Below are 24,062 nucleotides of genomic sequence, written 5' to 3' on the forward strand. Positions count from 1 at the left end.
CATTTTTATTCATACTGAAATCGTAAATATCAACGATTAATATTGTTTAAAACGCGCGTTCATAAAAACCTACTTTAGATCATTTTACATTGTGTTTAAATTTATATAATAATTTTACTGACTAATAACAAAAATATAATTTGACATTAATTAGACAAAAAATACGCCTAATCTGTATATATAGTAGAAAAGTATATATATAAAAATACGTTACACGTTCATCTAAAAACTTCCACTTTATTGTTTTATTACAGTAGAAACGAACTTTATTATATATTGTGCCAGACTTCCGGTTAATTTAGCATCAGTTTCTATTAATTTATTTTTTGTTTTTTGTTTTTTTTTCTCAGGAGTTAATAACACTACACAATTATTTTTGTTAGTATAAAAGTTGATTTACTATTAAATATAGATTCGTGTTGGGGGAAAATTCAGGTTTTTCAGGGAACTGGTAAACCGGAAAAAACGGTTAGCTAGCTAGTTAGCATGGTCAAGATCGTCATTACTGTCAGAAGAAATTTCTTTTAAAAACAAATAAATCGGATTCACAACGCGTGCATTTTTATATTCAAGTCCAAACTGACTTATTTATTTATTCACTTTATAAAAAAAAGAATAGGCATTATTTCAAGTTTTAAACAGACAAACTGAAAAAAAATCTGTTCCTGACTAAGTTAGCTTAGCATCCTGTGTATTAACTGTTCACCTGCAGTCAACATCCTCCATCTTAGAAAAGTGCCATCAATCATTATTGTAGTTTCACTACGTTTCTAGCAATTAGGCTTTTTAGAATTCTCGATCATTGATCAAGTCTAGAACATACAATAGTCACGAGTCTGCGCAAGTATTATGTTGCGCGAGTCCATGATACACAATCTTTATTCTTAACGGCAACTGTTGAGTTGAAAAATCTCTGTAGAATCTGTAGAGTGCTGTAGAATCTTTCAATATCGTAACTCAAAAAAGTCGACAGTACTGACTAACTGATCAATTTAAAATTTTATTTATTTATTTTTTTGCTTCATTTCTAGATATATTTTTTGTTTTAGATACGTCTCTGAATTGCTTTTACATATATTGATCAGTAAAAATTAACGATGAATTGATTTTGAACTACTGAGGTGAACGTTTGATGCACTGGAACAGTTTTTCTAGACAAATTAGGGTTCCTTTGGGTCACAGTCCTTACCGTAGGACTCATCCCCGTCTCCCCGTCCCTTCAGTAGTTTAGTGGCAGAATGAGCGGGGCTGGGGATAAGAGCGTCAACGGGGTTCTGGTTTGTCAGGAGAGTTATGCGTGCGGTGGAACGGATGAAGCCGCATACGAGTGCGATGAATGTGGCAGCTTACAGTGCACACGCTGTGAGCTCGAGCTCCATCGGCAGGAGCGCATGCGCAATCATGACCGGGTACGGATCATGCCGGGCCATGTGCCGTTTTGTGACCAGTGCAAAGGGCAGGCAGGCAGTCCGAGTAACGGATCCCGCCACAGGGCCGTGGTGCGCTGTCAGGGCTGCAAGATTAACCTATGCCTAGACTGTCAGAAGCGGACGCACAGTGGCGTGAGCAAGAGGAAACACCCGCTCTTTACTTATCCACCATGCAAAGCCCCGGAAAAGAACCCTAACACCGGTGATGAGGAGTTAGATGAGGGGAAAGCTCAGCTGGAAAAAGTTTGCAGCTTCCTCCTGGTGGATGAGAAAGAAGATATGCAGGTAAGGGAAGGTGGAGGTGTGGATCTGCTTTAAAGTCAAATCTCTTCTGATAAGCTTTAGATGTTGTAGATACATGAAATTAAAACGCTGCATGTCTCATTTTGGTGCCTTCCCCACGTGGCTGTTGACGCTCGATCTCTAACTAGGTGAGGGACGCAGACGAGTTTGTTAGCAGTCTGGGCTCCGCCCCGGACGAGCTCCTGAAGGTGGTGTCCATCTTTGGGAACACGGGCGAAGGCAAATCTCACACCCTCAACCACACGTTCTTCAGAGGCAGAGAGGTGTTCAAGACTTCTCCCACACAGGAGTCCTGCACGGTGGGCGTGTGGGCGGCGTTGGACCCGCTCCATAAAGTAGTGGTGGTGGACACCGAGGGGCTCCTGGGAGCCGGTGCTCACCAGGGCCAGCGCATTCGTCTCCTGCTGAAGGTCCTGGCCGTGTCCGATCTGGTGATTTACCGCACGCACGCTGACCGTCTCCATGATGACCTCTTCAAGTTCCTGGGCGACGCCTCTGAAGCGTATTTAAAGCATTTCACCAAGGAGCTGAAAGCCACCACGGCCCGCTGTGGCCTGGACGTCCCACTTTCCACTCTGGGCCCGGCTGTGATCATCTTTCACGAGACCGTCCACACCAAATTACTTGGCTCAGGTCAGAAACTAGTTACACCCTATATGTACTCTATACCTTTACCCTCTTTTAAAGTAAACTCTGATGCTTAAATATACAAATCAGACTCTTCCAGATGTCCTACTTCCATCCCAGTGACCTCCAGTCACTAACCTAGATTAACTAAATAACTAAATAAACACGATCACTGTCATGTTTCCTATTTTAAAATAATAAATTTTTAATAATAATTTAACAATAATATCTCTTGCAGTAACTGCAGGCTGGCTTTTATTTTGAAGCCTTCAATAATCCTTGGATAATTCAGATCACTTTCCATGCTAGCAAATTGAAGATTTTTTTTTCTTTTTTTTTTTCTACAGATAAGCCCTCAGACTCCGCAGAGCGTCTCCTCCAGGATCGTTTCCGGAAGCTTGGCCTCTTCCCCGAGGCGTTCAGCTCTATCCAGTACAGAGGAACTCGAACCTACAACCCTCCCACCGACTTCAGCGGCCTGCTGCGCAGCGTGGAGCTTCAGCTGGACAACTCCACCACGCGCTCACCACGAACAGCCAGCGTCATCTACAAAGCCCTAAACGTGAGTTTCTAACAATGGAAACGTTGAGTTATAAAATAAAACTCACATTTATATTATTATATAGAATCATTATATATTTTCATTCTAAAAACTGAGTAATTCACTTTTGCAGTAGTAACAGAATAGTAATAATAATTATCTTAATGCTAATTACTATAAACTACGCAACAATCATAATAATTAATATAAACATTAATCTAATAAGAACTTTAGAACAATAACTCCAACTACTGCTAAGTGTTAAAAGATGTCTTGGCTATAAGGTGTTACACTCAGCTGTGTGTGTTTGTGTGTGTCTGTGTCAGGCTCTGAGTGAGCGGTTTAGTGGTGAGATACCTGATGAACATCTGTCCAGTAACTCCTTCTTCCCTGATGAGTATTTTACCTGCTCCAGCATCTGCCTGAGCTGTGGGTGAGTATCATATCAACAGCACCGTTCTCCACTACATCTGAACCAAAACTAAACCCCGCCCTGGACTTCTCCACTTCTACATCTGATCTAAACATCAACCATTCTGTGGTCTTCTGTGCCTCGAATCTAATCTAATCTAATCTAATCTAATCTAATCTAATCTCTGCTTTGGTCCGATTTTCAGCTCAGGCTGCAAGAACAGCATGAACCACCTACGTGAGGGTGTGAGCCACGAGGCCAAGCACCGCTGCCGCTATTCCGCACACTACGACAACCGCATCTACACCTGTAAGGTAGGTCCGGCTCCGCCTGCTCTCTGCATGCCCTCAGATCAGTGGCTTAGGGTCTGGAGTTATGATGTGTCTGTTTCACCTCGTAGGCGTGCTATGAGAGCGGTAAGGAGGTGATCGTGGTTCCTAAGACCACAGCGTCCTCCGACTCGCCCTGGTTCGGTCTGGCCATCTACGCCTGGTCCGGGTGAGTCCTGATGTCGACGTCGTACACTGATGAGCTCACATGATCACGTCAGACCCCGGTGGGTGAATTTTAATATTATTTTCTCAGGTATGTGATCGAGTGTCCAAACTGTTCAGTGATCTACAGAAGCAGGCAGTACTGGTACGGCAACCAGGACCCTGTCGACACCGTGGTCCGTACTGAGATACACCACGTTTGGCCGGGGGTGAGAATTTTTATTGTTTGTGGGGAAAAAAACATTAAAAATATATGGTATGATTATAGAAATACAACAAATTAATGTGACAAAAAATACTTATTCTATTAATAATAATAATAATAATAATCCTATTTATTAATTAAATTATTATAATTATTTTATACAGAAAATAGATTTATTTAAAAGGTTTTGTGCTGTAAAAGGATATAAAATAAAAAAACCTATATTTTTTAGTTTTCTTGCTTGAAGCTGGTTAAAACAGCATTTGTTTGTTTATTAATTAAGCAGTTATCTGATGGAGGACAAGCAGAATTTAACTTAATAATAATTTCAGTTTGTTCCAAAATAAAATCGGTGATACTAAAAGCACTGCTGCTCTCTAACCTGACGACAAATCCTTTAGCCCAGGATTTTATCCTGTTTGTAAAAGACATTGTTTAATGTACTTTTTTCATTCTTTTTTTAAACATAATGAATTTTCATTTGCTGCAAATTAGCAAAATTGTGACGATTCACTGATTTTTGTTTGTATCAGAATGTTATTGTTATTTTGTCAGACGGTCTCTTATAGTGTTTTATTCAATTATTACAATGAATTTATCTTCAGCACTGCTTTTTAAAGCATTTTGGAAATTTCCTGTGCTACACTGTATGTACTTGAACTACAAACTTACACACACACGCGCGCACACACACACACACACACACACCTCACTTACAATTTTATTTTCCCTTATGAAGTCGAACGGATTCTCAAAGGACAACAACAATGCAGCACAGAGGCTGCTGGACGGAGTGAACTACATTTCTCAGTCAGTGTCGGAGCTCAGCGTGAAACCCGCCAAAGCCGTCACTTCCTGGCTCACTGACCAAATCGCCCCGACTTACTGGAAACCCAACTCGCTCATCCTCGTAAGTCTGCAGAGCTCTGTGTGTGTGTGTGTGTTTAAGTTTATTATTATAAATAATGAAACAAGTAAATAAATGTAAACAGTTTTCCTCTCTATTGCTTGTGTATAGTTTGAAGTTTGTGGTGTATTGTGAGGTAAAAAAATAAATATATTAGGATTGTGGTTCTCAGATCCAAAAAAAATCGTATCGTGATATTAAAGAACACAAACCTACACAGAGTGAAAGCATGAATAACTAGATTTGTAAAGTTCATCGCGACAAACTTTGATGTTGGCTTTGACGAGGTAAGTATTCACAAAGGCCGGTGCTTTTTGGAGGCGAGTGGACATAAGGGTCAGTGTTACTTTTGGAGGCAAGTGGACAGAAAGATAGGGTGCCAAAACATTTGGAGGCAAGTGTAGACGAGCATGTGACGTCATCCAAATACTCCTGAGGAAGTTCCCCTCATTGGGCTGAGTGTTTTGATATGTCACATGTTCATGTTGTGCTAATTTTTGATTTTCACGTGACATCATCAGAATACACGTGAGGAAGTTCCCCTCATTGTTGTGAGTGTTTTGATGTCACATGTCCATGTTGTAAAAAGTTTTTTGATTTTGCATATTTTGGAGGCGGGGCTGCGGCACAACCGGAAGGCCAGTCGGTACACCAATTTAAAAGTTTGTTCAGAGTATCACCCTAAAGGAGCTGGCCGAGTTTGGTGTAGATAGTTCGAAAGCTTGTCGAGTTAAAAACCTCCAAAGTTTATAATGGGAGTCTATGGGAAAAAAGGCCACTTTGAGACCTGGTACCAGAAGTACCGGTACTCAGATCGCTTAGAAAAGTAATAGCAACAAACTTCAGTCAAGGGTCTATAACATAGCCGAATTTGGTGCATGTGGCTCGAAAGCCCTAGGCCGCATTAAATTTTATACATTTTTGTCTAAGCTGAAATAGGAAAACAGAATGCTGTCTTCTACAAAGCCAACATAATAATCTTCAGACCCACTAGAGCTTTGTGAATAAGATTCCAGACCAATCATTGTAATATGCAGCATGTCTTTAGAGGTGTGGTGTGTGACACATTTGTGACCTGACACTTTACACATTCCTGAACTCAAACCTGTTATGTGCTCGTTTTTGGCAAAACTTCGCAGAACTGCTCCAAGTGCGGCGCGGCTTTCGACGATAGCGATACGAAGCACCACTGCCGGGCGTGCGGAGAAGGCTTCTGTGACGGCTGCTCGTCTAAAAGCAGACCCGTCCCCGAGAGAGGATGGGGACTGACGCCGGTCAGGGTGTGTGACGCCTGCTTCCAAAACCGAGGAATCCCAGAGGGTGAGAAATTATTACAAGTCATTATTTATCCATATAGAGTTACATTTAATGTTGAAGAATGTTGCTGTTATAGCAGCTATTAAAAAAAACGATCGTTCTTATAGTATTACTGTTGCTATAGAAACGGTGACGTAATAACGCGAGCACGTTTATATAAGTGTGTTATAGAAACCTAATCAACACCTTCTGACCAATCAGAATCCAGCAGAGCTGTGGCGCAATACAAATATTCAAATTTTTGTAGAACGTAGAAATATTTTTTCTTTAGCGATGATCTTAAATCTTGTGCTGCACATCGCCTGCGGTTTACCGTTTACAGAGCTGTTGGATGAGGCTCTGAAGGAAGACGAGAGCGGGACGCTGCTTGCCAGGAAAGTGGGAGAAGCCGTACAGAACACTTTAGGAGCTGTGGTCACTGCCATCGACATCCCTCTGGGTTTGTAATGAGCTCTCTGTACTTAGATAGCGTGAAACTAAATTCGATTAAGGGTGCACAAACTTTTGCACTCAGCTATAGGTTTGATTTTATCTCCACCTTCAGGTTTGGTTAAAGATGCGGCGCGGCCGGCGTACTGGGTTCCTGACCAGGATATCCGCTGCTGCTATCAGTGCCAGCGTGAGTTTAACGCCCGTCTCTCCATCCATCACTGCCGGGCCTGCGGACAGGGCGTGTGTGACGGCTGCTCTCCTGACCGGCGCGCCGTACCGTCTCGTGGCTGGGACCATCCTGTACGCGTGTGCGTCACGTGCCACCAGAAACCGGGAGATCTTTAGCAGGATCGGATGTCAGACAGCAGCACGTCAGGGCAGAACAGTGATTTTGCACGTCGACGCTCTTCACCATCTTTCTCCGGTGAAGCAAAGACTCAAAGTATCTTGTTTAATTTGTAGCTTAACATTTTTTTACAGAAGGAAAACATCGATATTATTTAGACAGTCCATCGCTTCCCGTGCGATTATAATCCATGTCGTCACTCCGAATCGTCCGGTCATATCCGGACAAAAGTATGAAGCGTTTTCCAGACAAATCCGCATCAAAAGCATCGAATCCAGGGAATCTCTGTACTGTAACCACGGACAGGACGCTTCAGAGCCGGCTTTAGCGCGGCAGTTAGTTTATGTTGCTCCTTCTGCGTCTCAACGGCTTCCTCCCAGGAGAAATTTTGTACTCAAGGTCACGTAGTTTTGTAGGGAAATTAAAATCATTTCCCGTTTACAGAGGAGCTCATTTTATAATATTTATGACGTTTATTACGGACATTTTCCTGTAATGCACAACCACTTTCTTCTGCACAAGCAGGAATTTATGCATTGTATTGAACATACGACACTTTAAATAGCGACTCGTGGATCATGTGCCAAATTTAAACGAAAAAAAAGTGTGAGACGATAAACACATCACAATTCGTGTCTTGTTTCTCACCCTGTCAAGTTTAATTCCAGGATTTGTCCACATTTCTTAAGTATAATAGAAAGATACAAGTCCTTAGAATTAGAGAAGAGATCCAGAGCACATTAATATTCACTAGTATAATTTACTAAAAGAATGTTTTTAAATACCTTAATATAAAGGTGATCTTTTCTCCCCCCTAAATAGATTGGATTTGATCTTTCAATCGTTTGCAGATGGAATGAAGTGGTGGCACATTTTCTGCAGGTCACTACTAAAGTGAAGTGCGTCTGACACGAACTTCTCGTTCTCTTCCTCAGGACGTCAACCTGCACACTGATTTAAAAAGCTGTGTGATTTCACACACCGCTACACATCTAGCTGGAAAAGATTCTGCGTCAGATTGTACCGCAGGAGGTCGGATGCAGCGCCCGATAAAGATTTGTACACGTTTCTCCCGTCACCAAAACCGTATTCGTGTCCGTCTCACGAGTTCATCGTCCTCCTATTGGTGGAGTTCAGACGAACGTCGTATCAACGTCACGTTATGCGTTCCCCCGAGGCCGATCTCGACCGATTCACAACCAAAGACTGTGTGATATTTGTCTGAAAATCGAGCTGAAATTCATACATCGTATATCCAAGCTTTAGCTACATAGAAGACACGCTACCTGCATGGCAAAAGCTCATCCGCTTGACTACACGTCGTCATCATTCATGTCACTTGCTAGATGTTTCCGTTAAGCTCCTGGTACGGGTTAATACGATGACGTTAAAAAAAAAAAAAAATAAAAAAAAAATGCCCTCGGGCAAAAAACAAACAAACAAAACTCTTGTCTGTAACCGAGTTTGTTTTATTTAAGGTCTAACGTTAGACTGACTGAATGTGACCGAGACCTTATTCACCTTGTATGCTGAGTAAATTAAACATGAGTACTTTTACTATTGTCTGACATTTTGTGAACATGTGAGTCTCACTTGCTCTAATACACCTCTGCTTTTATATAGTGACTGAACAGAGAAAGCACTAAAATGTGCAGTGGGTTTAAGAAACCATGGTCTAGTGCACCAGCAGTCAGGTCCAGTAGGTGGCACTGCACAGTTTTGGGTTTTTCCTCTGTGTGTGTTTCGGCCCTTAAACAGATCTTTACAAAAGGCGACTACGTTTTGTTTATTGTTTTATTTTTGCATTGTTAATTGCAAGGAGGTATCTCATAAACCTCACATTTTTCATAGTGTGTGTGAGTGAGGAGAGGTTTATCTTTGTGTCTCGGATGCCGTCCTGCTCTGATAGTCACCATAAGGGTAGTAATAGAGGTCGTGACAGACGGCCATCAGGAGGCCGGGCAGTCCTGTGCGTCCTCCTAGCTGTGAGGAGAAGACCACATTGGGGATGGAGTCCTTTCCTGCAGGGTGAGGTGAGGGGATGGTCCTGAGGAGATGACCGTCTTGAAGACTCCACAGACGGGTGTAGCAATCCTGACCCACTGCAAACAACAACACACTCGCACTGTAATACAAACAAAGCAACAGCCTATGTACAGTAGATGTTAACTGAAGGAGACTCCAGTGTTAGTTTTTTGAACGAGGTTAAAAGTTCATAACGGTTAAATGTGAGTACCTGCGAGCAGCAGCCCCTCTTGCTCACACAGGTGAAGAGGCAGGTAGGCGTACTCGTTGTGGTGCCCGTTGTACTGCTTCACCGCTCTTCTCGTGCGGACGTCCCACAGCTTGATCTGAGGAGGTGAGACGGAGCAAGGGTTAAATGTGGGTACGTGACCCGTGCGGTATCGGTGTTCGGTCGTCGTTAGTGGACAGACCTTTCCCAGCATGTCTGCAGCCAGGAGGTAGTTTTCGTCCTGGAGCAGTCTTACAGACGTGACGGCCGAGTCCTGGTGGAAGCGGGAAGACTTCCAGCTGTGGTCACGCCCACGGCCTCGTTGCCTCAGGTCAATGCTGAAGATCTCGCCTGAACGGCAGCCGTTAAACAGGACCGGGGCCTTAAACACGAGAGCACAAAGATCACTACATGTAACACTAAAGCGGGTGTTTAATAAACAAGAGATTATTACTTCAATCAGTCAGTAGCTGTATTTATTTTGATTCCTAATGAACCATCAGTTTTATTTATTATATATATATATATATATATATATATATATATATATATATATATATATATATATATATATATATATCAGTATTCATATGTTATTAACAGATGATCAGGCAGCATGTGAAGGAGCCAGGAGGTGAAGCGTATGGTGCTGTGGTGCAGTCAGAACAGCCTGGCGCTAAACACCCTCAAAACTGTGGAGATGATAGTGAAGTTTATTAAAGACCCCTCAACACTCCCCCCTCACAATATCCAACAGCCCGGGGTCATCTGTGGAGACCTTCAAGTTTCTGGGCACTACTATTCCCCAAGATCTGAAATGGGAGTGCAACATAAACTCTATCAACAAAAAGGCCCAGCAGAGGATATACTTTCTACATCAATTAAGGAAGTATGGTCTGCCACAGGAGCTGTTGATGCTGTTCTACACTGCAGTCATAGAATCTGTCCTGTTCACATCCATCACCATCTGGTTTGGAGCAGCAACTAAACAGGACAGAAACAGACTGCAACGCACAGTAAAAACAGCCGAAAAGATAACTGGTGCCCCCCTGCCCACCCCCCAGGACTTGTAAGACACAAGAACGAGAAATAGCAGGAAACATCATTACTGACCCTTCACACCCTGGACACAACTTCTTTCAGCTCCTCCCTTCTGGCAGTCGCTACAGAGCTTTGCTTACTAAAACTGCCAGACACAGGAACGGTTTCTTTCCCCAGACAATCACCCTGATTAATAACTCACCATAATTATATTCACTGCTTCATATCAATGGGCCTTTTTACACCTGGTCACTTCATGTGTTTTCTCTGATCCGATAGCTATCTGATTTGTTAAAACCGTTCCATTTACATTAGGCCACATAAATGCGTCTTGGCGAATCGGATATCGATCCGATCTTTCTACTCCCGCCCAAAATGCAAATATATTTGACCTCATTTCCGGGGTAATTGAAATGGAACACACTTTGGTGTATGCGGTTTTCAGAATGCAATCAAAAAGAAGACGAAAAAACTTGTTACGATGGTTATGCTACAAAAAACAGCATTTACTGTTTACGTCAGCTGCATTTTTGCTGGAGGCAGCAGTGCATTTTAAGACCCAACGAGACACCTGGGTGGTACTTTTTCCTTTTGGGAGGAGTATAGCGCTGACGTATGTGGCTTGAACAACCAGTTCAGTTTCATCTGAAATGCGTCCCAGACCAACTCCTGATTTATATCCGTCTCGAAAACGTTTCGGAGGGCATTTAGACCTGGTCTTTTTACCATCGGATAGCTATCTGATCACAGAAAACACATGAAGTGACCAGGTGTAAAAAACCCCTATAAGTACTGCATTATCAGAACTGTCAGTCATCACATCATCCGTATACATCACACACACTACTGCTGCTGTATACTGTACAAAAAGAACCATAGTGCAAATAACAGTATTGTGCACTACCATGCACTTCTCACACGTTATGTACATAACTGATCTGTCATATATTCTGTATTCATATTTAATACTTATACTGTCTATATTGTATCACACGGTCTGAATTTTCTAGTATAGTCTGTATTGTATTATCTTGTATAGTATAGTGTTATTTATGTCTGTACTTTTGAGAGAGTCCCAAACAGCTAGAACCAAATTCCTTGTGTGTGTCAACATCAACACACTTGGCCAATAAACCTGGTTCTGATTCTGATGCTGATGTAAATACAGGAACGTTGGATTGTGATCACATCATCACTTCTTCTACAGTGATACCTCGAGATAGGAGTTTAATTCGTTCCGTGACTTTGCTCGTATCTCAAAGCAATTTTCCCCATTTAAATTAATTGAAATCCCATTAATCCGTTCCAGCTCGCAAAATTCCACTCCAGTTGTTTTGTTTATGTGTTTTGAATATGAAAAATGTACAGTACCTGTATTTATAAATGACAAATATTGTATAAAAACATACAGTAATAAAAGGGTTTTACTTTACGGAAGATGCGCACGGAGGTTGAGGGAGGAGTAAACAGGCGGAGGAGTTAGGAGGAATTACACTTTCACTTTCATTCACTTACTCGCTACTGTACACTCTTAATGCTTCTTTACACTTAAATGGAACTTAACTAAACTTCATTTAGAGCGGGGAGAGCAGCAACTAGAAAATAGAATAGACCCCCGTATAACAGAACCATTAATCATGCATAGAGTTAAAAATAGGAAAGGAAAATAATAAATGGATAAATAAATAATTAAATAATTAGAGAGAGGGAGAGAGAGAGAAAAATATGTGGAGATTTATGACGTAAACTGGTACAACGAACACGGTTCCGGCATGGTGGAGTCGGGGTTGGCGGAGGGAGTTTATACCACGGCAGCAGCGAAGCGCTAGAGCGGCTCTATGAATGGGAATTTAAATGGTCGGGTAATATGGATGTCGTAACCGGATTGGTGCACGTCGTGGACAGCTGATTAACAGCTGATGCACGCTTGACGACGTGGCCTGCCAGAACTAACGCGATGCTTGATTTCTCTTAACTTAACTGAACTTAATTTTCTTTACATTAATTTTGCTTAATTTTCTTCATCGCTTTTCTCTTCACTTGTTTTTGCCTTTTTTGTCACTCTTTCCTCACTAACATCTGCCGGTCGTTTTAATAAACACCTTTATTCAATGCGGTGTAGTCGCACAAGTTCAAATTTATTAACAGATCCGAAAATTACGGATCCGCAGATGGTCGGCACCTCACGCAGCGCCTTTGCGACTCTCCATAGGAAATGAATGACTTTCTGTTTATCGGCCGTCGTTTGTCGCGTGCAGTGGAAAGGCGGCTTTAACCGAGTGAGACACGGGAAGCTGAGGCGGGGAAACAGAGCACACGTGTTTGTTGGGGATCTTTGTTTCGGAAGCGGCTGTCGGATGCTCAAAAATTTGCTCGTATCTCAAGCCAAAAATATGGTCAAATCACAGCTCGCATCTCAAATAATTCGTATGTCAAAGCACTCGTATCTCGAGGTATCACTGTACTCACTCTGAGAGCAAACTGCTGGGCCAAAACATCACTTCCTGTGCTGTACGTCTGCCGTCGACCCGTCACCGCGTTGGTTACGATGACACTCCGGGAAAGACCTGAATGGGCAGAAATATGTCTAAGGGATGCTTGCATGTATTGCACCAGGGAATGTTCATGAAACCAAACACACACACACACACAGACACACACACACATGTACCAGTACTGAAGGTTTTATCAGCCTGTGGGTTCAAGCACCATGCACACGACCAGGCTGTAGAGATCTTAAAGCTGCAAAGCATCCCAGGTTGGTCTGATCACACAACAGGAAGCAGTTCAGTGGTACATTTTAATTCACACTTTGTTCCCCCTTTGTATAAACACAGGATTCACAAGTTTCATGTGGAATTATGTCATCATCCAACTTAAAGGTACTAAGTCTGCTTTCAAACCATGGGGTGTGGCCTAAAGTAAGCAAACAAAAGGCACCTGTAATTGAAGGAAACTGTGAGTAACGTTCAAAGTAATGAATATCTCGCCAATTATGAGGATAGATTTTGTTTGGTAATTAAAGGTGGGGTCTCCGATGTTTGAGAAATGCTAGTAACAGTGTTTAGCAATCTGTGAATATGCGGCCAACTTTATTAAGACGCAGAGGTTGCTTTTTTCCTTCTCGATAGGTGAGTAACGTTGGTTTTACTTTGTTTCACAGAACTAATATATGTCGTCCTTTACATGATTATGCTTGTGTGTCATTTTTGCTTGTTTGTTTATCTGCAATCGTATTGTTCTTCCCTTCAGCTATGATAAAGACACATTTCTTTCCATTAGTTGCCTGAGTTACGTATGTATGTGTGGGCGGAGCTATCAATACAGGGGTGGGACCCATTTGGGTTAGGGGCGTGTTTGTTTTGGTGATTTCAAATGTCTACATTGGCTTTCAAACATCAGAGAACCCGCCTTTAATGTAAGATGCTAATTTCGACTTTCTCGTGACTTCTTTTTAAAGTTTTCCTATTCATTCATTTAAAGAAGATGGTTATGTGATGTGGAGAAACGGCATGGCAGAGATGGTAGAGAAGTCTCACCAGGGTTGGAGTTACTGAAGAGAGACGCAGGCAGTAAACTGACACAGCCCGGGGTCTGAGAAATACCCACCAGGCACAATCTGAAGAGACCCATCAAGAAAACAACGCTGATCCACACAATGTAGTGCAGGAACCAGTGAGAAATATGAAGAAACAGAAAGGATACAGGACGTGGGAGTCTGAATGAGTCACGGACGCCCAGCACACAGAGTTCACCTGAAATAAAGAGGGTCACGTTTCTGTAGAATACGTATACAGGTTTCCATGACAACAGCATTGTTTATTGTAAAGAGTTTCATCGGCTTCACCTTGCGGTTGGTGAAGTACAGGTTGTCGCACATCTCCACGGACAGAGAGCCGTTCCTGCAGCCACTGAAGTTCATGATGCCGTACTTGCAGCCGCCGTGCGACACGTCGTTCACGGTGAAGACGCGCTCGCACGCTGTGTCCGCCTACAGAGAAATGAGAAGCACGGTGAGGTTTGGAGACAGCGATAGTGCATCATCAGAAGCAGACGAAGGAGCTCACCACGATGAGGCGAAAGTTGTCTGTGTTTGGGCTGCTGGAGTCGGTGCTCTGGACCTCCAGCTTGTGGCGCTTCATCTCACTGACTTTCACCTCATGGATCAACCTGATAAACAAAACAGTAGTAGGACAATGCAACACACACACACACACACACACACACACACACACACGGAAGTTACATGGTGTGTGCATTAGTGTTAATTTCGTCAGACGAGACGAGACGAAATATGTTCGTCAACAACCTTTTTTTTCATGACTAAGACGAGATGATGACAAGACTGCACCGCTGTCCAAAAACGCTGACTAAGACTAAATTAACATGCATTATTGTTGACGGAAAAAGGCCAGACGAAAATGTTTTGAATAAAATAAAAACTAAGATAAAATCTCTCTTCATTTTTGTCTACAATTGTCTCTGCTTTTTCATCAGCTGTTACGCCTTTAAAATATTCAGAACGAGTTTGCGGCTTCGCGCTGCTGCTCAATTTACAGGTCCGCGAAGCGGATCCCGCTTATTATATTGCTACCTACCAAATAAATCAATAATGTGACTCAAAATGATGATTTAAAAAGAAGTTCATTGATTTAAAAAAACAATTGTATTGTTTCCGCTAAAGAAAATAGTGCGCTCCGTCTCTATGGTTAGAATCCTGTGTGTCCATGGCAACGCTCTGTTTTTCATGGCAACGGTGTGTTATAGTTCGCAGCGGTCTGTTATCAAGAAATAAAATAGTGTATGTGTAGAAAGAATTCGTCCACATGCCGCTCAAAAAAAAAACTCCTGAGCGCAAGTCCACCCTGGTCTAGTCAGGCTTTTTGTGTTAAATTATATTTCCTGTCGCTGCGCAGCCTCTTTTATTGTACATGACAGCTTATGTCCCGATGACCGGTCTTTGCATTACGATTAAAAGCAGCATCAATAAAGTAAAAAATGTGATGTGCAGTCAAGTTCGAGTGTATGCACTGTTTAAACGAGTGTTCTAAACTTCTCACTGATACTTTTGTGATTCACGGAGTTTTGACAAGTTTTATAGCCTTGATATTGTTTCTTATTCAAAAGTGGTGACAGAAAAAACTCAGCACCCCCAACCTGAAACCTCTTCCCACGCCCCTGTCACAATCACATCATAATCAAAATGAATAATTAGGCTTAAAAGCAAATGTATATGTAAGGGAATTAAGTTTAACAATTACATGTAATATTGCTCCAAATATCATCAATAATGGTGTGTGCAATACCATGTATAACTTGCATTAAGTCAGTAATTATTTATATATATATATATATATATATATATATATATATATATATATATATATATATATATATATATATATATATATATATATACACACACACACACACACACACACACACACACACACACACCCCTACAGTTTTGATCTTAGGCTTTTCATTAAGTTATTTATTTCCACTATAACACTTGTGTTCCTGATATTATTGCATTTAATGAGGCCTCGTTGTATTTATTCTTACAATAGATTCCAGATGTGGTCAAGCTACAATTTTTTGACTAAAACTAGACTAAAATTAAAAGACTTTTAATCGACTAAAACTTGACTAAGATACCTTGAGTTTTCTTTTGACTAAAACTAGACTAAAATGACGAGACTTTTAGTCGACTAAAACTAAGACTAACAAAAAAGATATGTGAATGACTAAATATGACTAAAACTAACAAGGACATTTGGCACAAGACTAAGACTAAGACTAAATTAAAAATAGGTGACGAAATTAACACTAGTGTGCATTATATTCTAAACGAATTCTTTGTTAAAGAAACAAACAAACCTTTTTTTATGGATGTTAGTAACAATAAGTGTGTGTGTGTGTGTGGTGTTGGACCCTGAGAGCGTACCTGCAGTAGGAGCTCGGGGGCAGCTCTCCCAGGCGTCTCCTTTGCAGCAGCAGTGTGGAGTTCTGTCCGCTACGTGGTGCTTTCTGAACAGGGTCACAGAGACGTCATGTTTCTGCTCCACACACACTCACCTTGCTGTAAAGCAAACACCGCATCAGAACTCACCTTCCTCGCCTGCTCATCTTCGGCCAACAGCTTCATCCTCTGCCTCTCTCGCTCCTTCTTCTCCAGCATTTCCTTCGTTAATGGATTGCAGTTGTTGTGGCCGGGCAATAGGCGGAAGTAACGGTTCTTCTCGGGGTCAAAGTAAAAACCGGGCAAATCTGTGAACGATAAAGTTCAGCATGAGACGTTCAAACTTTCAGCAGACTACGGCTGCTCTCGCATACGGTATACAAGGCGTTTAAAATGCAAACAAAGCAATCAGTCGGAGAAACTATTACAATGATAAATCACTGAAATCAAAAGTGTGGCCGTGAAAGAAGAAGAAGATGAAGAAAAAGAAGAAGAAAAATATGAAGACGAAGAAGGTGAAGAAGATGAAGAAAAATAATATTAAGATGAAGAAAAATATGAAGAAGACAAAAAGAAGATGAAGAAGAAGAAAAATATGATGATGAAGGTGAATATGAAGAAAAAGAATATGAAGAAGAAGAATATGAAGAATATAAAAATGAAGAGGATGAAGAAGAAGCCGTTCTTGGTTGATTTTTCCTTTAAATGAAGTGTAAAAACACCTGGAGCAGCAGCACTTGATGTGGATGATGAAGCTGAATCTGATTCTGAACTTCTATCAGATGATCTGCAAATAAACATCACACAACAACATGGGCATTTAAACTGAACCTGAGGATCATCATCATCAGCACGTGCGTGTGTGTGTGTGTGTGTGTGTGTGTGTGTATGTGTGACAGGTGTTTTTACTCAGGTGTGTCTGTGTGATGATTCCTCATGTTCCAGTCAGAGCCCTGATGATAATGATGATGGCGTCTGTTCCTCCTTCCTCTCTTCATTTCTCTTGTTTACACACAAAACAGCTCATTTACTAGCTGCACGTTAGCTAGCTAGTCAGGATAATTACAGATAACCGGTTAACTGGCTGATTGAAAAGCTTTAAAACGTCTTAATTATCATATCTATGCGTTTGTTTTTAATAATGTCTTTGTTTTAAATATTCTACACTTTTTTAGCTCTGTAAAACAGTTTCTATAGCGAGCACGTGAGATATCGCGTGTAACCGGGGCTGTGTTCCAAATCCGTTCTTTCTCCACACACTTGTACGCTACTTAGGGCGCGGCTTAACGAACCCTATTCCCCTATCTAGGGCCCTATTTATCCAATAGAAATCAGCAGTTCATGTCAACCGTTGGTTTCCTTGTTCTCTTGTTCACGCCTACTCGATGCTGATTGGTCACGTTGGTGTCAACGGTGCATCACTTCTAAACGTGATTGGTTAGTTCTGATGTCGGTCACATTGGTTTAAAAAAGAAGCACGGTCAAGACAAAAACAGAACAAAACAAAAAAGTACACATTATATATCCAAATGTAAATTGAAATATATGCAAGATTTATTATAACGTTGCAAAGGTTTGGTTGGATCCGTGTTTTAGACGTAACAATAAAAATAATATAAATGAAATATCACAAAATGTGAAAAAAATCTGTATAATAATTTTTTTTCAGTATATATGCGGATAAATGTCACTATATAGCTAAAAAATTGTCCCAATGTGCTTTATACAAAAAAAAAGAAACAAGAGAAAAACCATGCCTTTGTGTAAATGTATAAATGTACATTTATAATGGTTTTGACAGCTTGTCTAAGCCACGCCCACGTCTCGAATTCTGACATCCTATTGGCTGGACGCTGAGCCTCGTATAGATTTCTGTCTTTTTTTCCCTAAGGTTCCCAAAAAAAAGTTTTGGGATTTGGGTTTATTGGGTTACAGTGTGGCAACATGGCGACTGTCATTCACAATCCACTAAAAGCGTGAGTACTTACAACACACATGCATGTGATTCAATAATGATAGAAAAAGAAGAAGAAAAAGAAGAATAATGAGTTGTTTTTGTTTTGTTAGTTAATCGTGCTTTTCTGCACAATTTACATGAACCCTAACACAGTGTGTGTGTGTGTGTGTGTGTGTGTGTTGTACAGCTCTGAAGATTAATACGCACACAATCACTCCTGATTATTCTCTTGATAATCTCATATTAAACAATAATCACATAATGAATAATGTGCATGAATAATAATAATAATAATAATAATAATAATAATAATAATAATAATAGTGCATATTTTTTCTGCTTTTTATGGAATAATGCACACATAAAAAGTTTGTACCCTTTTGCTAGTTTTGTTATTATAGAAAGTGAATTATCTCACGTTTGGTCTAAAACCCTTTGTTTCCTACATTACAGTATGAACCTTTACGATTTTATGCATTGGTTAATCAAATAATTTAATATGAGGACAGTTTTATATGATCAATGGTAAAAACAATGCAAGTGCAAAAACAATCCACTGTTTTGTAATGTTTATTTTTATTTAGGGATTGAGATTAAAAAAAGATACTATATATATATATATATATATATATATATATATATATATATATATATATATATATATATATATATATACTTATATTTAGTTTTTATGTAAGTAAACTTTATTATCAGATATTTTGGGTTAGTATTTTTTTTTTAATTAATTACTAATTTACAGTGATTATGGAATGGAACTATAACAACAGGCTTATAAACATTTTCAGAAACGAGGAGTTTATGCTTTGTGGTTTCACAGTTACATGACAACCAACACTTTGTATTGTATTTTTTTTTGTTTTAGCTTTATTAATGTCAAGAAAGAGAGAGAGAGAGAGCGAGAGAGAACTCTTGTAACTTCTATACCATACATGAAAATGTCTATAGAACAGAAACATGTAAGTTCCATAGCATTAAATGCATATAAATGGATAATTATAATTATAACACCTGGTGATGTACTGTTAACGTAAAATAATCAACGTTACTCATCATCTCCATGAGCAGCATCATACAAATCATAGAAAACAGACTGACAGATAGATACGACAGGGTACAGAGTGTTATAATCAACAATCAAGACAACACTAAGTCTGTAAGTCTATAAAGCAGCATCTGATCATCAGTATTATAAATACATATAAACTATACAGTGTTTTGTATATAATATAAAATAATTATCAAATGTTAATGAATTTATAATAAGGTACTTATCCATTATCCCATTATTTATGCCATACTTTTCCTTTGTTTAATTTATTATAGACAAACAGGAGTAACACATTATTCAGAACAGAACATTAATGCATTATAACTATTAGGCTTTACATCAGATTGTTATTAACACTCACACTGGAGACTTCTTCCCTTAGTTATGGACCGATTAATCAGATCATGTGGATCGTCGCACCGTACTGTTAATACAGAAGCGATAAAGTATCAGAATGAACTTTTTAACATAAACCTGTGCTGCTGTCAGTTCTGCTGTGATAGGACACAAATCCATACCATCTTACCAATCAGAATGCAGGGTTGAACAGCTTGTTTGTTCAAGTACCTCGATTTATTTGGAATAAAAAAATGGAAAATATGAAGTTTAAAGTAAAACAAAATGTCGTCAGCGTCATATTGTTATAACTTGGGATCATTTCTCTCAGGTTCTTGAATATGACCCAGTGAGTATGCAGAACCACGAGTATAAACATAAACAGCTTCATCTGGAACCCCTCAGGATGATAAACAGATAGATGATGTCCTGATAAAAGTAAGATTTTCTGAACCTAAACCTCTGCTTTCACAATTTCTAAACAAATTGGTCCCAAATTCTGGATGATACGGTGCACATTTAGAGTTATCATTTTGTGTGTTGTGTGTGTGGTTCTGTACACTTTGTACAAATTACTGCAGATTAGCAAAATCCCAGCATCCTTCAGGGCCCATCTGTTCTGAGGAAACGCCTCTGAGAGGTGTCGCTCCACAAGAGACGGAGCTCCATCTGCTCCCAAATTTGGGACACACACACACACACACAGACACTCATATAAACTAATATGTATTTTATTTTTTAACAATCAGGGATCGATTGTCAGTTTCTTTATGGTTAATAATTAGAAAACTAGGCAGTAAATCTGGCAACAATATAATAGCTAGCCTGTAAGCTAGCATGCTGAAGTTTTTAAAGACATGAAAGCTTTTAAATTTTATAATACTTAGCTTAATTTTAGCTTGCTATCTGTTAGTGAACTTAGCTAGTACCTAATGTCAGCTAGCACCTGCTGGTGAAGTAAAATTAGCTTATCACCTTGCTAGCATTGTTGCTCTTCTGTATAGCTTACTAGCTTTGATTGTTTTGCTAAATAAAATGTCTTTAAATAAACGAAAGCTCTGCTAAGAAATTCTTCCTGAGGGGAATTAGCCTTAAGATCTTTTTAACATGAAATTAGACACCAATAAACATTTTAACATGGATAAATATCCAATTCCTCGATACATCTTTAGCTAGCTAGTTCTGTACTAGTACTGTAAAACCACCTGTTTAAAAAGTAACATTAGCTAACTTTGCTGCTTTTCTGTGTATCTTGTTAGCTCAGATCATTTTGCTGAATATAAACTCTAGAAATAATTGTAAGTGTTTAAGGATTTAGAAAGCTTCAGCGTTCCCTTAGCCTTTATTTAGCATATTAGTGCATTAGGAGAAGTACAAGCCTCCTAAAGGTAACGCATATTTTGTTTCATATGTATTAAGAATGCTGTAAGTGGGGGTTATTGGGGTTATTTTAAGGGGGGTTGAGTCGGTTCCCTTCCCCCAGGTTGCGTGTGAGGGGATTGATATGTTAAATCGTCTGTCTGGATAAATCTAGTCTCTGAACCAGCACCAAAAAAACACACACAAATCTTTGTGTATATGAGAACAACTGGGCTCTGTGCCAGTAATGAGACTTCACAACACTGTGGTCTTTTCCTGCGTTCCTGCACACTCTTCATTTTTCTGTGACACAGTAATACGACTCGGACTCCAGCTCACATGGATTCTATCAGGGCTTTACTTGTACTCTGCTTTCCCAAAACTACTCTACTGTTATAACCACTGAGTCCTGAACTTCCAGGAGCTGCTCCTCAACTTAAAACGATAAGAAAACCTATCTAAACAACCAAGTGCAAAAGTTTGTACATGCTTTTTGAAAACTTTTTGGGAAAACGTAAAAAATTATGTGCTGTGGTTTACGATTTGTTTACAAATACGCGGTTAAAAGTATAGTAGCGTGAAATAAAAGAAAAGATGAACAAAGATAAAATAAGATACTAAAATAATATAAAGGCAATAACATAAAAAAATGCAGCAAAAATCAGTGAGTGAAATACGATAATGAGTATAACAGAAAAGTAAGTAAAAGTAAAGTAATCAAGATAATGTGCTAGTAAAAATAATAAATGCTAATGTGAGAAAATGTTAGAAATATAGAAAATATAAACAAAAGTGCATAATTTGTATGCCCATGCTTTTGAATCGGAAAACAAATTATGTAGTGTGGTTTTTGATTTGTTAACAAATACACGTTTAAAAATATAGTAGTATAATTCAAAATGCTTTGCAGTGTGGATTAATAAAAAAGATAAAAATATAATCAAAAATAAGATACTAAAATAATTTTAAGGCAATAGCAAAAAAAAAAACACATTGAGAGAAAGAAGAAAATAAGCTTTAATCAGTAAGAAACAATAAAAGCTATCTAAATGCAAAAGTAAGAAAATGTTAAAAATGTATTATATACTGTGTAAACGACAGAGTGCAAAAGTTTGCCAGCCCTCATGGTTTTGAGTAGGAAAACAAAATGTATACTGTGGATTACGTTGTTTACAAATACGCAGCGTTGAAATGTTACACGGGTGAATAGCGTGACAAACGGTAGGCACAAAACTGATTTTAAGGAGGAGATCTGGTGAAGGTAATGTGTGATGTTTGGTAGAGTCAGGGCTTGGAATAACAGCATGAGTTGAAAGTGGGGAAAAACATATTCGTCTTTGAATTACATGTCGTGTTACTGCATTTAATGATGCTCAGAGCAGCCATGTCGATTCGATGTCACTTCCTGAATTTATATTTAAGGAGAAGTTCCTGAGTAGTGATTATTCACAGAGCCGAACTTTGGGCTCGGGTCTGGAACTGTGAGCACTAAACGTTTTCTCTGGTGCAGAAGCTTTCTGCTTTCTCCTGCTGTAATTAAAGCTCGGAGTCTCTCTTACTCTGTGAAATATCAGTCTGCTGCAGGGCACAGAGGGCTTCCGGTTTATTATTAATAATAATAATAATTATTATTATTATAAATATTTTAATTTTACTTATTCAATTTACAATTTATTATTTTTACATGCAGAATATTTTAATTACTGTACTTTTTTTAACAATTATTCTTATCCTTTGTCATTTTGCATGTTTTTATTATTTGATTCTTTTTATTTCACACCATAAAACATTTTTGACACAGGTTTGCTTTAAATATTTTAAAGGCATTTGAACTCTATAAAAGGTACATATATTTTTTAATAATTAAATAAATATGAAGATTTTATATGAACAATATTTAATAATAATTAATATTATTGTTGTTGTATTTCATTATATTAATAATAATCATCATCATCATCATCATCATCATCATCATCATTTTTATTCCTCTTATTATTATGCTTTTTCTTCAGTGGGAAGTAAAAAATAAAATAGGAAAACAATGGTAAGATATAAAAATAATATTAACTATATTAAGTATATATCTATAATATAATATGTAATAAAATGTTCTAAGTTATTTAAAACATTGTTTTAATTTGAATTCAATTAATCATTAAAAAAAAGTTTTGTAAAAATAATGCAAGTAATAAAAGTATAATTAATACAATTAATAACAATTAAATATATAAATGAGAAAGAGAGAGAGAGAAAGGGAGTTATACTGACCTGTCAGTGAGAACAGGTGACGGTGAACACACATTAAAAAAAAACATTAAATATTAAAACAAACAAAAAAATGTAAAACTAAATATGTAAAAACAAATACGTTAAATACATTAAATAAAAGGAAGAAAAAAAAAGAGTAACAAATCATAGCCACACATTCAATGGATTAATTTCCTAAAATAGCAAAATAATGTTGTTTTGGGTCACAGTTCTAACACATTTCAGTAGAATTTTAATTCAATAAATAAATAATAATAAATGATATAAATAAGGCCATCCTTAAAAATATTTTGGTTTGCAGTAACAGTAAAAAAAAAAAAGGGTCGGTAGGTAGGTCTATATTTTTTTTTTCAAGTTTCAATATTAAAAAAAAAGTACAATTTTGGTGATGGTGATTACGTAGGTATGAATTTAAACAGGCCACGGTGGCTTAGTGGTTAGCACATTTGCCTTACACCTCCAGGGTTGGGGGTTTGATTCCCACCTCCGCCTTGTGTGTGTGGAGTTTGCATGTTCTCCCCGTGCCTCGGGGGTTTCCTCCGGGTACCCCGGTTTCCTCCCCCGGTCCAAAGACATGCATGGTAGGTTGATTGGCATCTCTGGAAAATTGTCCGTAGTGTGTGAGTGAATGAGAGTGTGTGTGCCCTGCGATGGGTTGGCACTCCGTCCAGGGTGTATCCTGCCTTGATGCCCGATGACGCCTGAGATAGGCACAGGCTCCCCGTGACCCGAGGTAGTTCGGATAAGCGGTAGAAAATGAGTGAGTGAGTGAATTTAAACAAATTAGCATATCGTGATGCCTTCGGTCGAACACACGATT

General features: G+C 39.1%; 3 protein-coding genes across 5 annotated transcripts in view; 2 read left to right on the plus strand and 1 right to left on the minus strand.

Moving 5' to 3' along the window:
• Positions 1 to 8,582, plus strand: part of zfyve1 (zinc finger, FYVE domain containing 1) — a 9,020-nt gene extending 438 nt beyond the window's left edge. Inside the window, exons 1-11 of the mRNA XM_060866093.1 lie at positions 1 to 1,715; positions 1,862 to 2,366; positions 2,708 to 2,922; positions 3,228 to 3,334; positions 3,519 to 3,627; positions 3,714 to 3,811; positions 3,899 to 4,016; positions 4,752 to 4,922; positions 6,059 to 6,239; positions 6,559 to 6,675; positions 6,781 to 8,582. The exon at positions 1 to 1,715 is cut by the window's left edge and continues 438 nt beyond it. Coding sequence (XP_060722076.1) covers positions 1,239 to 1,715; positions 1,862 to 2,366; positions 2,708 to 2,922; positions 3,228 to 3,334; positions 3,519 to 3,627; positions 3,714 to 3,811; positions 3,899 to 4,016; positions 4,752 to 4,922; positions 6,059 to 6,239; positions 6,559 to 6,675; positions 6,781 to 7,013 — 2,331 coding nt within the window. The 5' untranslated portion in view covers positions 1 to 1,238 and the 3' untranslated portion in view covers positions 7,014 to 8,582. The remainder of the gene's footprint in view (positions 1,716 to 1,861; positions 2,367 to 2,707; positions 2,923 to 3,227; positions 3,335 to 3,518; positions 3,628 to 3,713; positions 3,812 to 3,898; positions 4,017 to 4,751; positions 4,923 to 6,058; positions 6,240 to 6,558; positions 6,676 to 6,780) is intronic.
• A 208-nt stretch (positions 8,583 to 8,790) lies between these two features.
• On the minus strand, positions 8,791 to 17,489 carry wdr21 (WD repeat domain 21). The gene is made up of 13 exons (XM_060866094.1): positions 17,160 to 17,489; positions 16,973 to 17,037; positions 16,401 to 16,558; positions 16,236 to 16,318; positions 14,356 to 14,458; positions 14,136 to 14,279; positions 13,994 to 14,043; positions 13,828 to 13,907; positions 12,960 to 13,052; positions 12,758 to 12,855; positions 9,450 to 9,629; positions 9,251 to 9,365; positions 8,791 to 9,116 (listed from the first exon to the last, which is right to left on the minus strand). The coding sequence occupies exons 1-13, from the start codon at positions 17,246 to 17,248 to the stop codon at positions 8,887 to 8,889; spliced, it is 1,488 nt and encodes a 495-aa protein (XP_060722077.1). The 5' UTR covers positions 17,249 to 17,489; the 3' UTR covers positions 8,791 to 8,886.
• A 679-nt stretch (positions 17,490 to 18,168) lies between these two features.
• dpf3 (double PHD fingers 3) overlaps positions 18,169 to 24,062 on the plus strand; it is a 36,050-nt gene continuing 30,156 nt past the window's right edge. For 2 of the 3 annotated variants that reach the window (XM_060866096.1, XM_060866097.1), the window contains exon 1: positions 18,169 to 18,226. In XM_060866096.1, the coding sequence (XP_060722079.1) occupies positions 18,195 to 18,226 (32 nt within the window). In that variant the 5' untranslated portion in view covers positions 18,169 to 18,194. Of the gene's footprint in view, positions 18,227 to 19,943; positions 20,051 to 24,062 lie in introns of all 3 variants that reach the window. The other variant, XM_060866098.1, reaches the window with a different exon arrangement.

Source organism: Tachysurus vachellii, chromosome 3, assembly GCF_030014155.1.
Source record: "Tachysurus vachellii isolate PV-2020 chromosome 3, HZAU_Pvac_v1, whole genome shotgun sequence".
Classification (NCBI taxonomy): domain Eukaryota; kingdom Metazoa; phylum Chordata; class Actinopteri; order Siluriformes; family Bagridae; genus Tachysurus; species Tachysurus vachellii.

Coding starts and splice junctions, on each gene's coding strand:
- wdr21 (XM_060866094.1), bottom strand. CDS start 17,248: ATGAAGAGAGGAAGGAGGAACAGACGCCATCATCATTATCATCAGGGC. Junction 17,038..17,159: donor CATCACACAGACACACCTGA/GTAAAAACACCT, acceptor GTTTATTTGCAG/ATCATCTGATAGAAGTTCAG. Junction 13,053..13,827: donor CTTCAGTAACTCCAACCCTG/GTGAGACTTCTC, acceptor TTGTGTGATCAG/ACCAACCTGGGATGCTTTGC.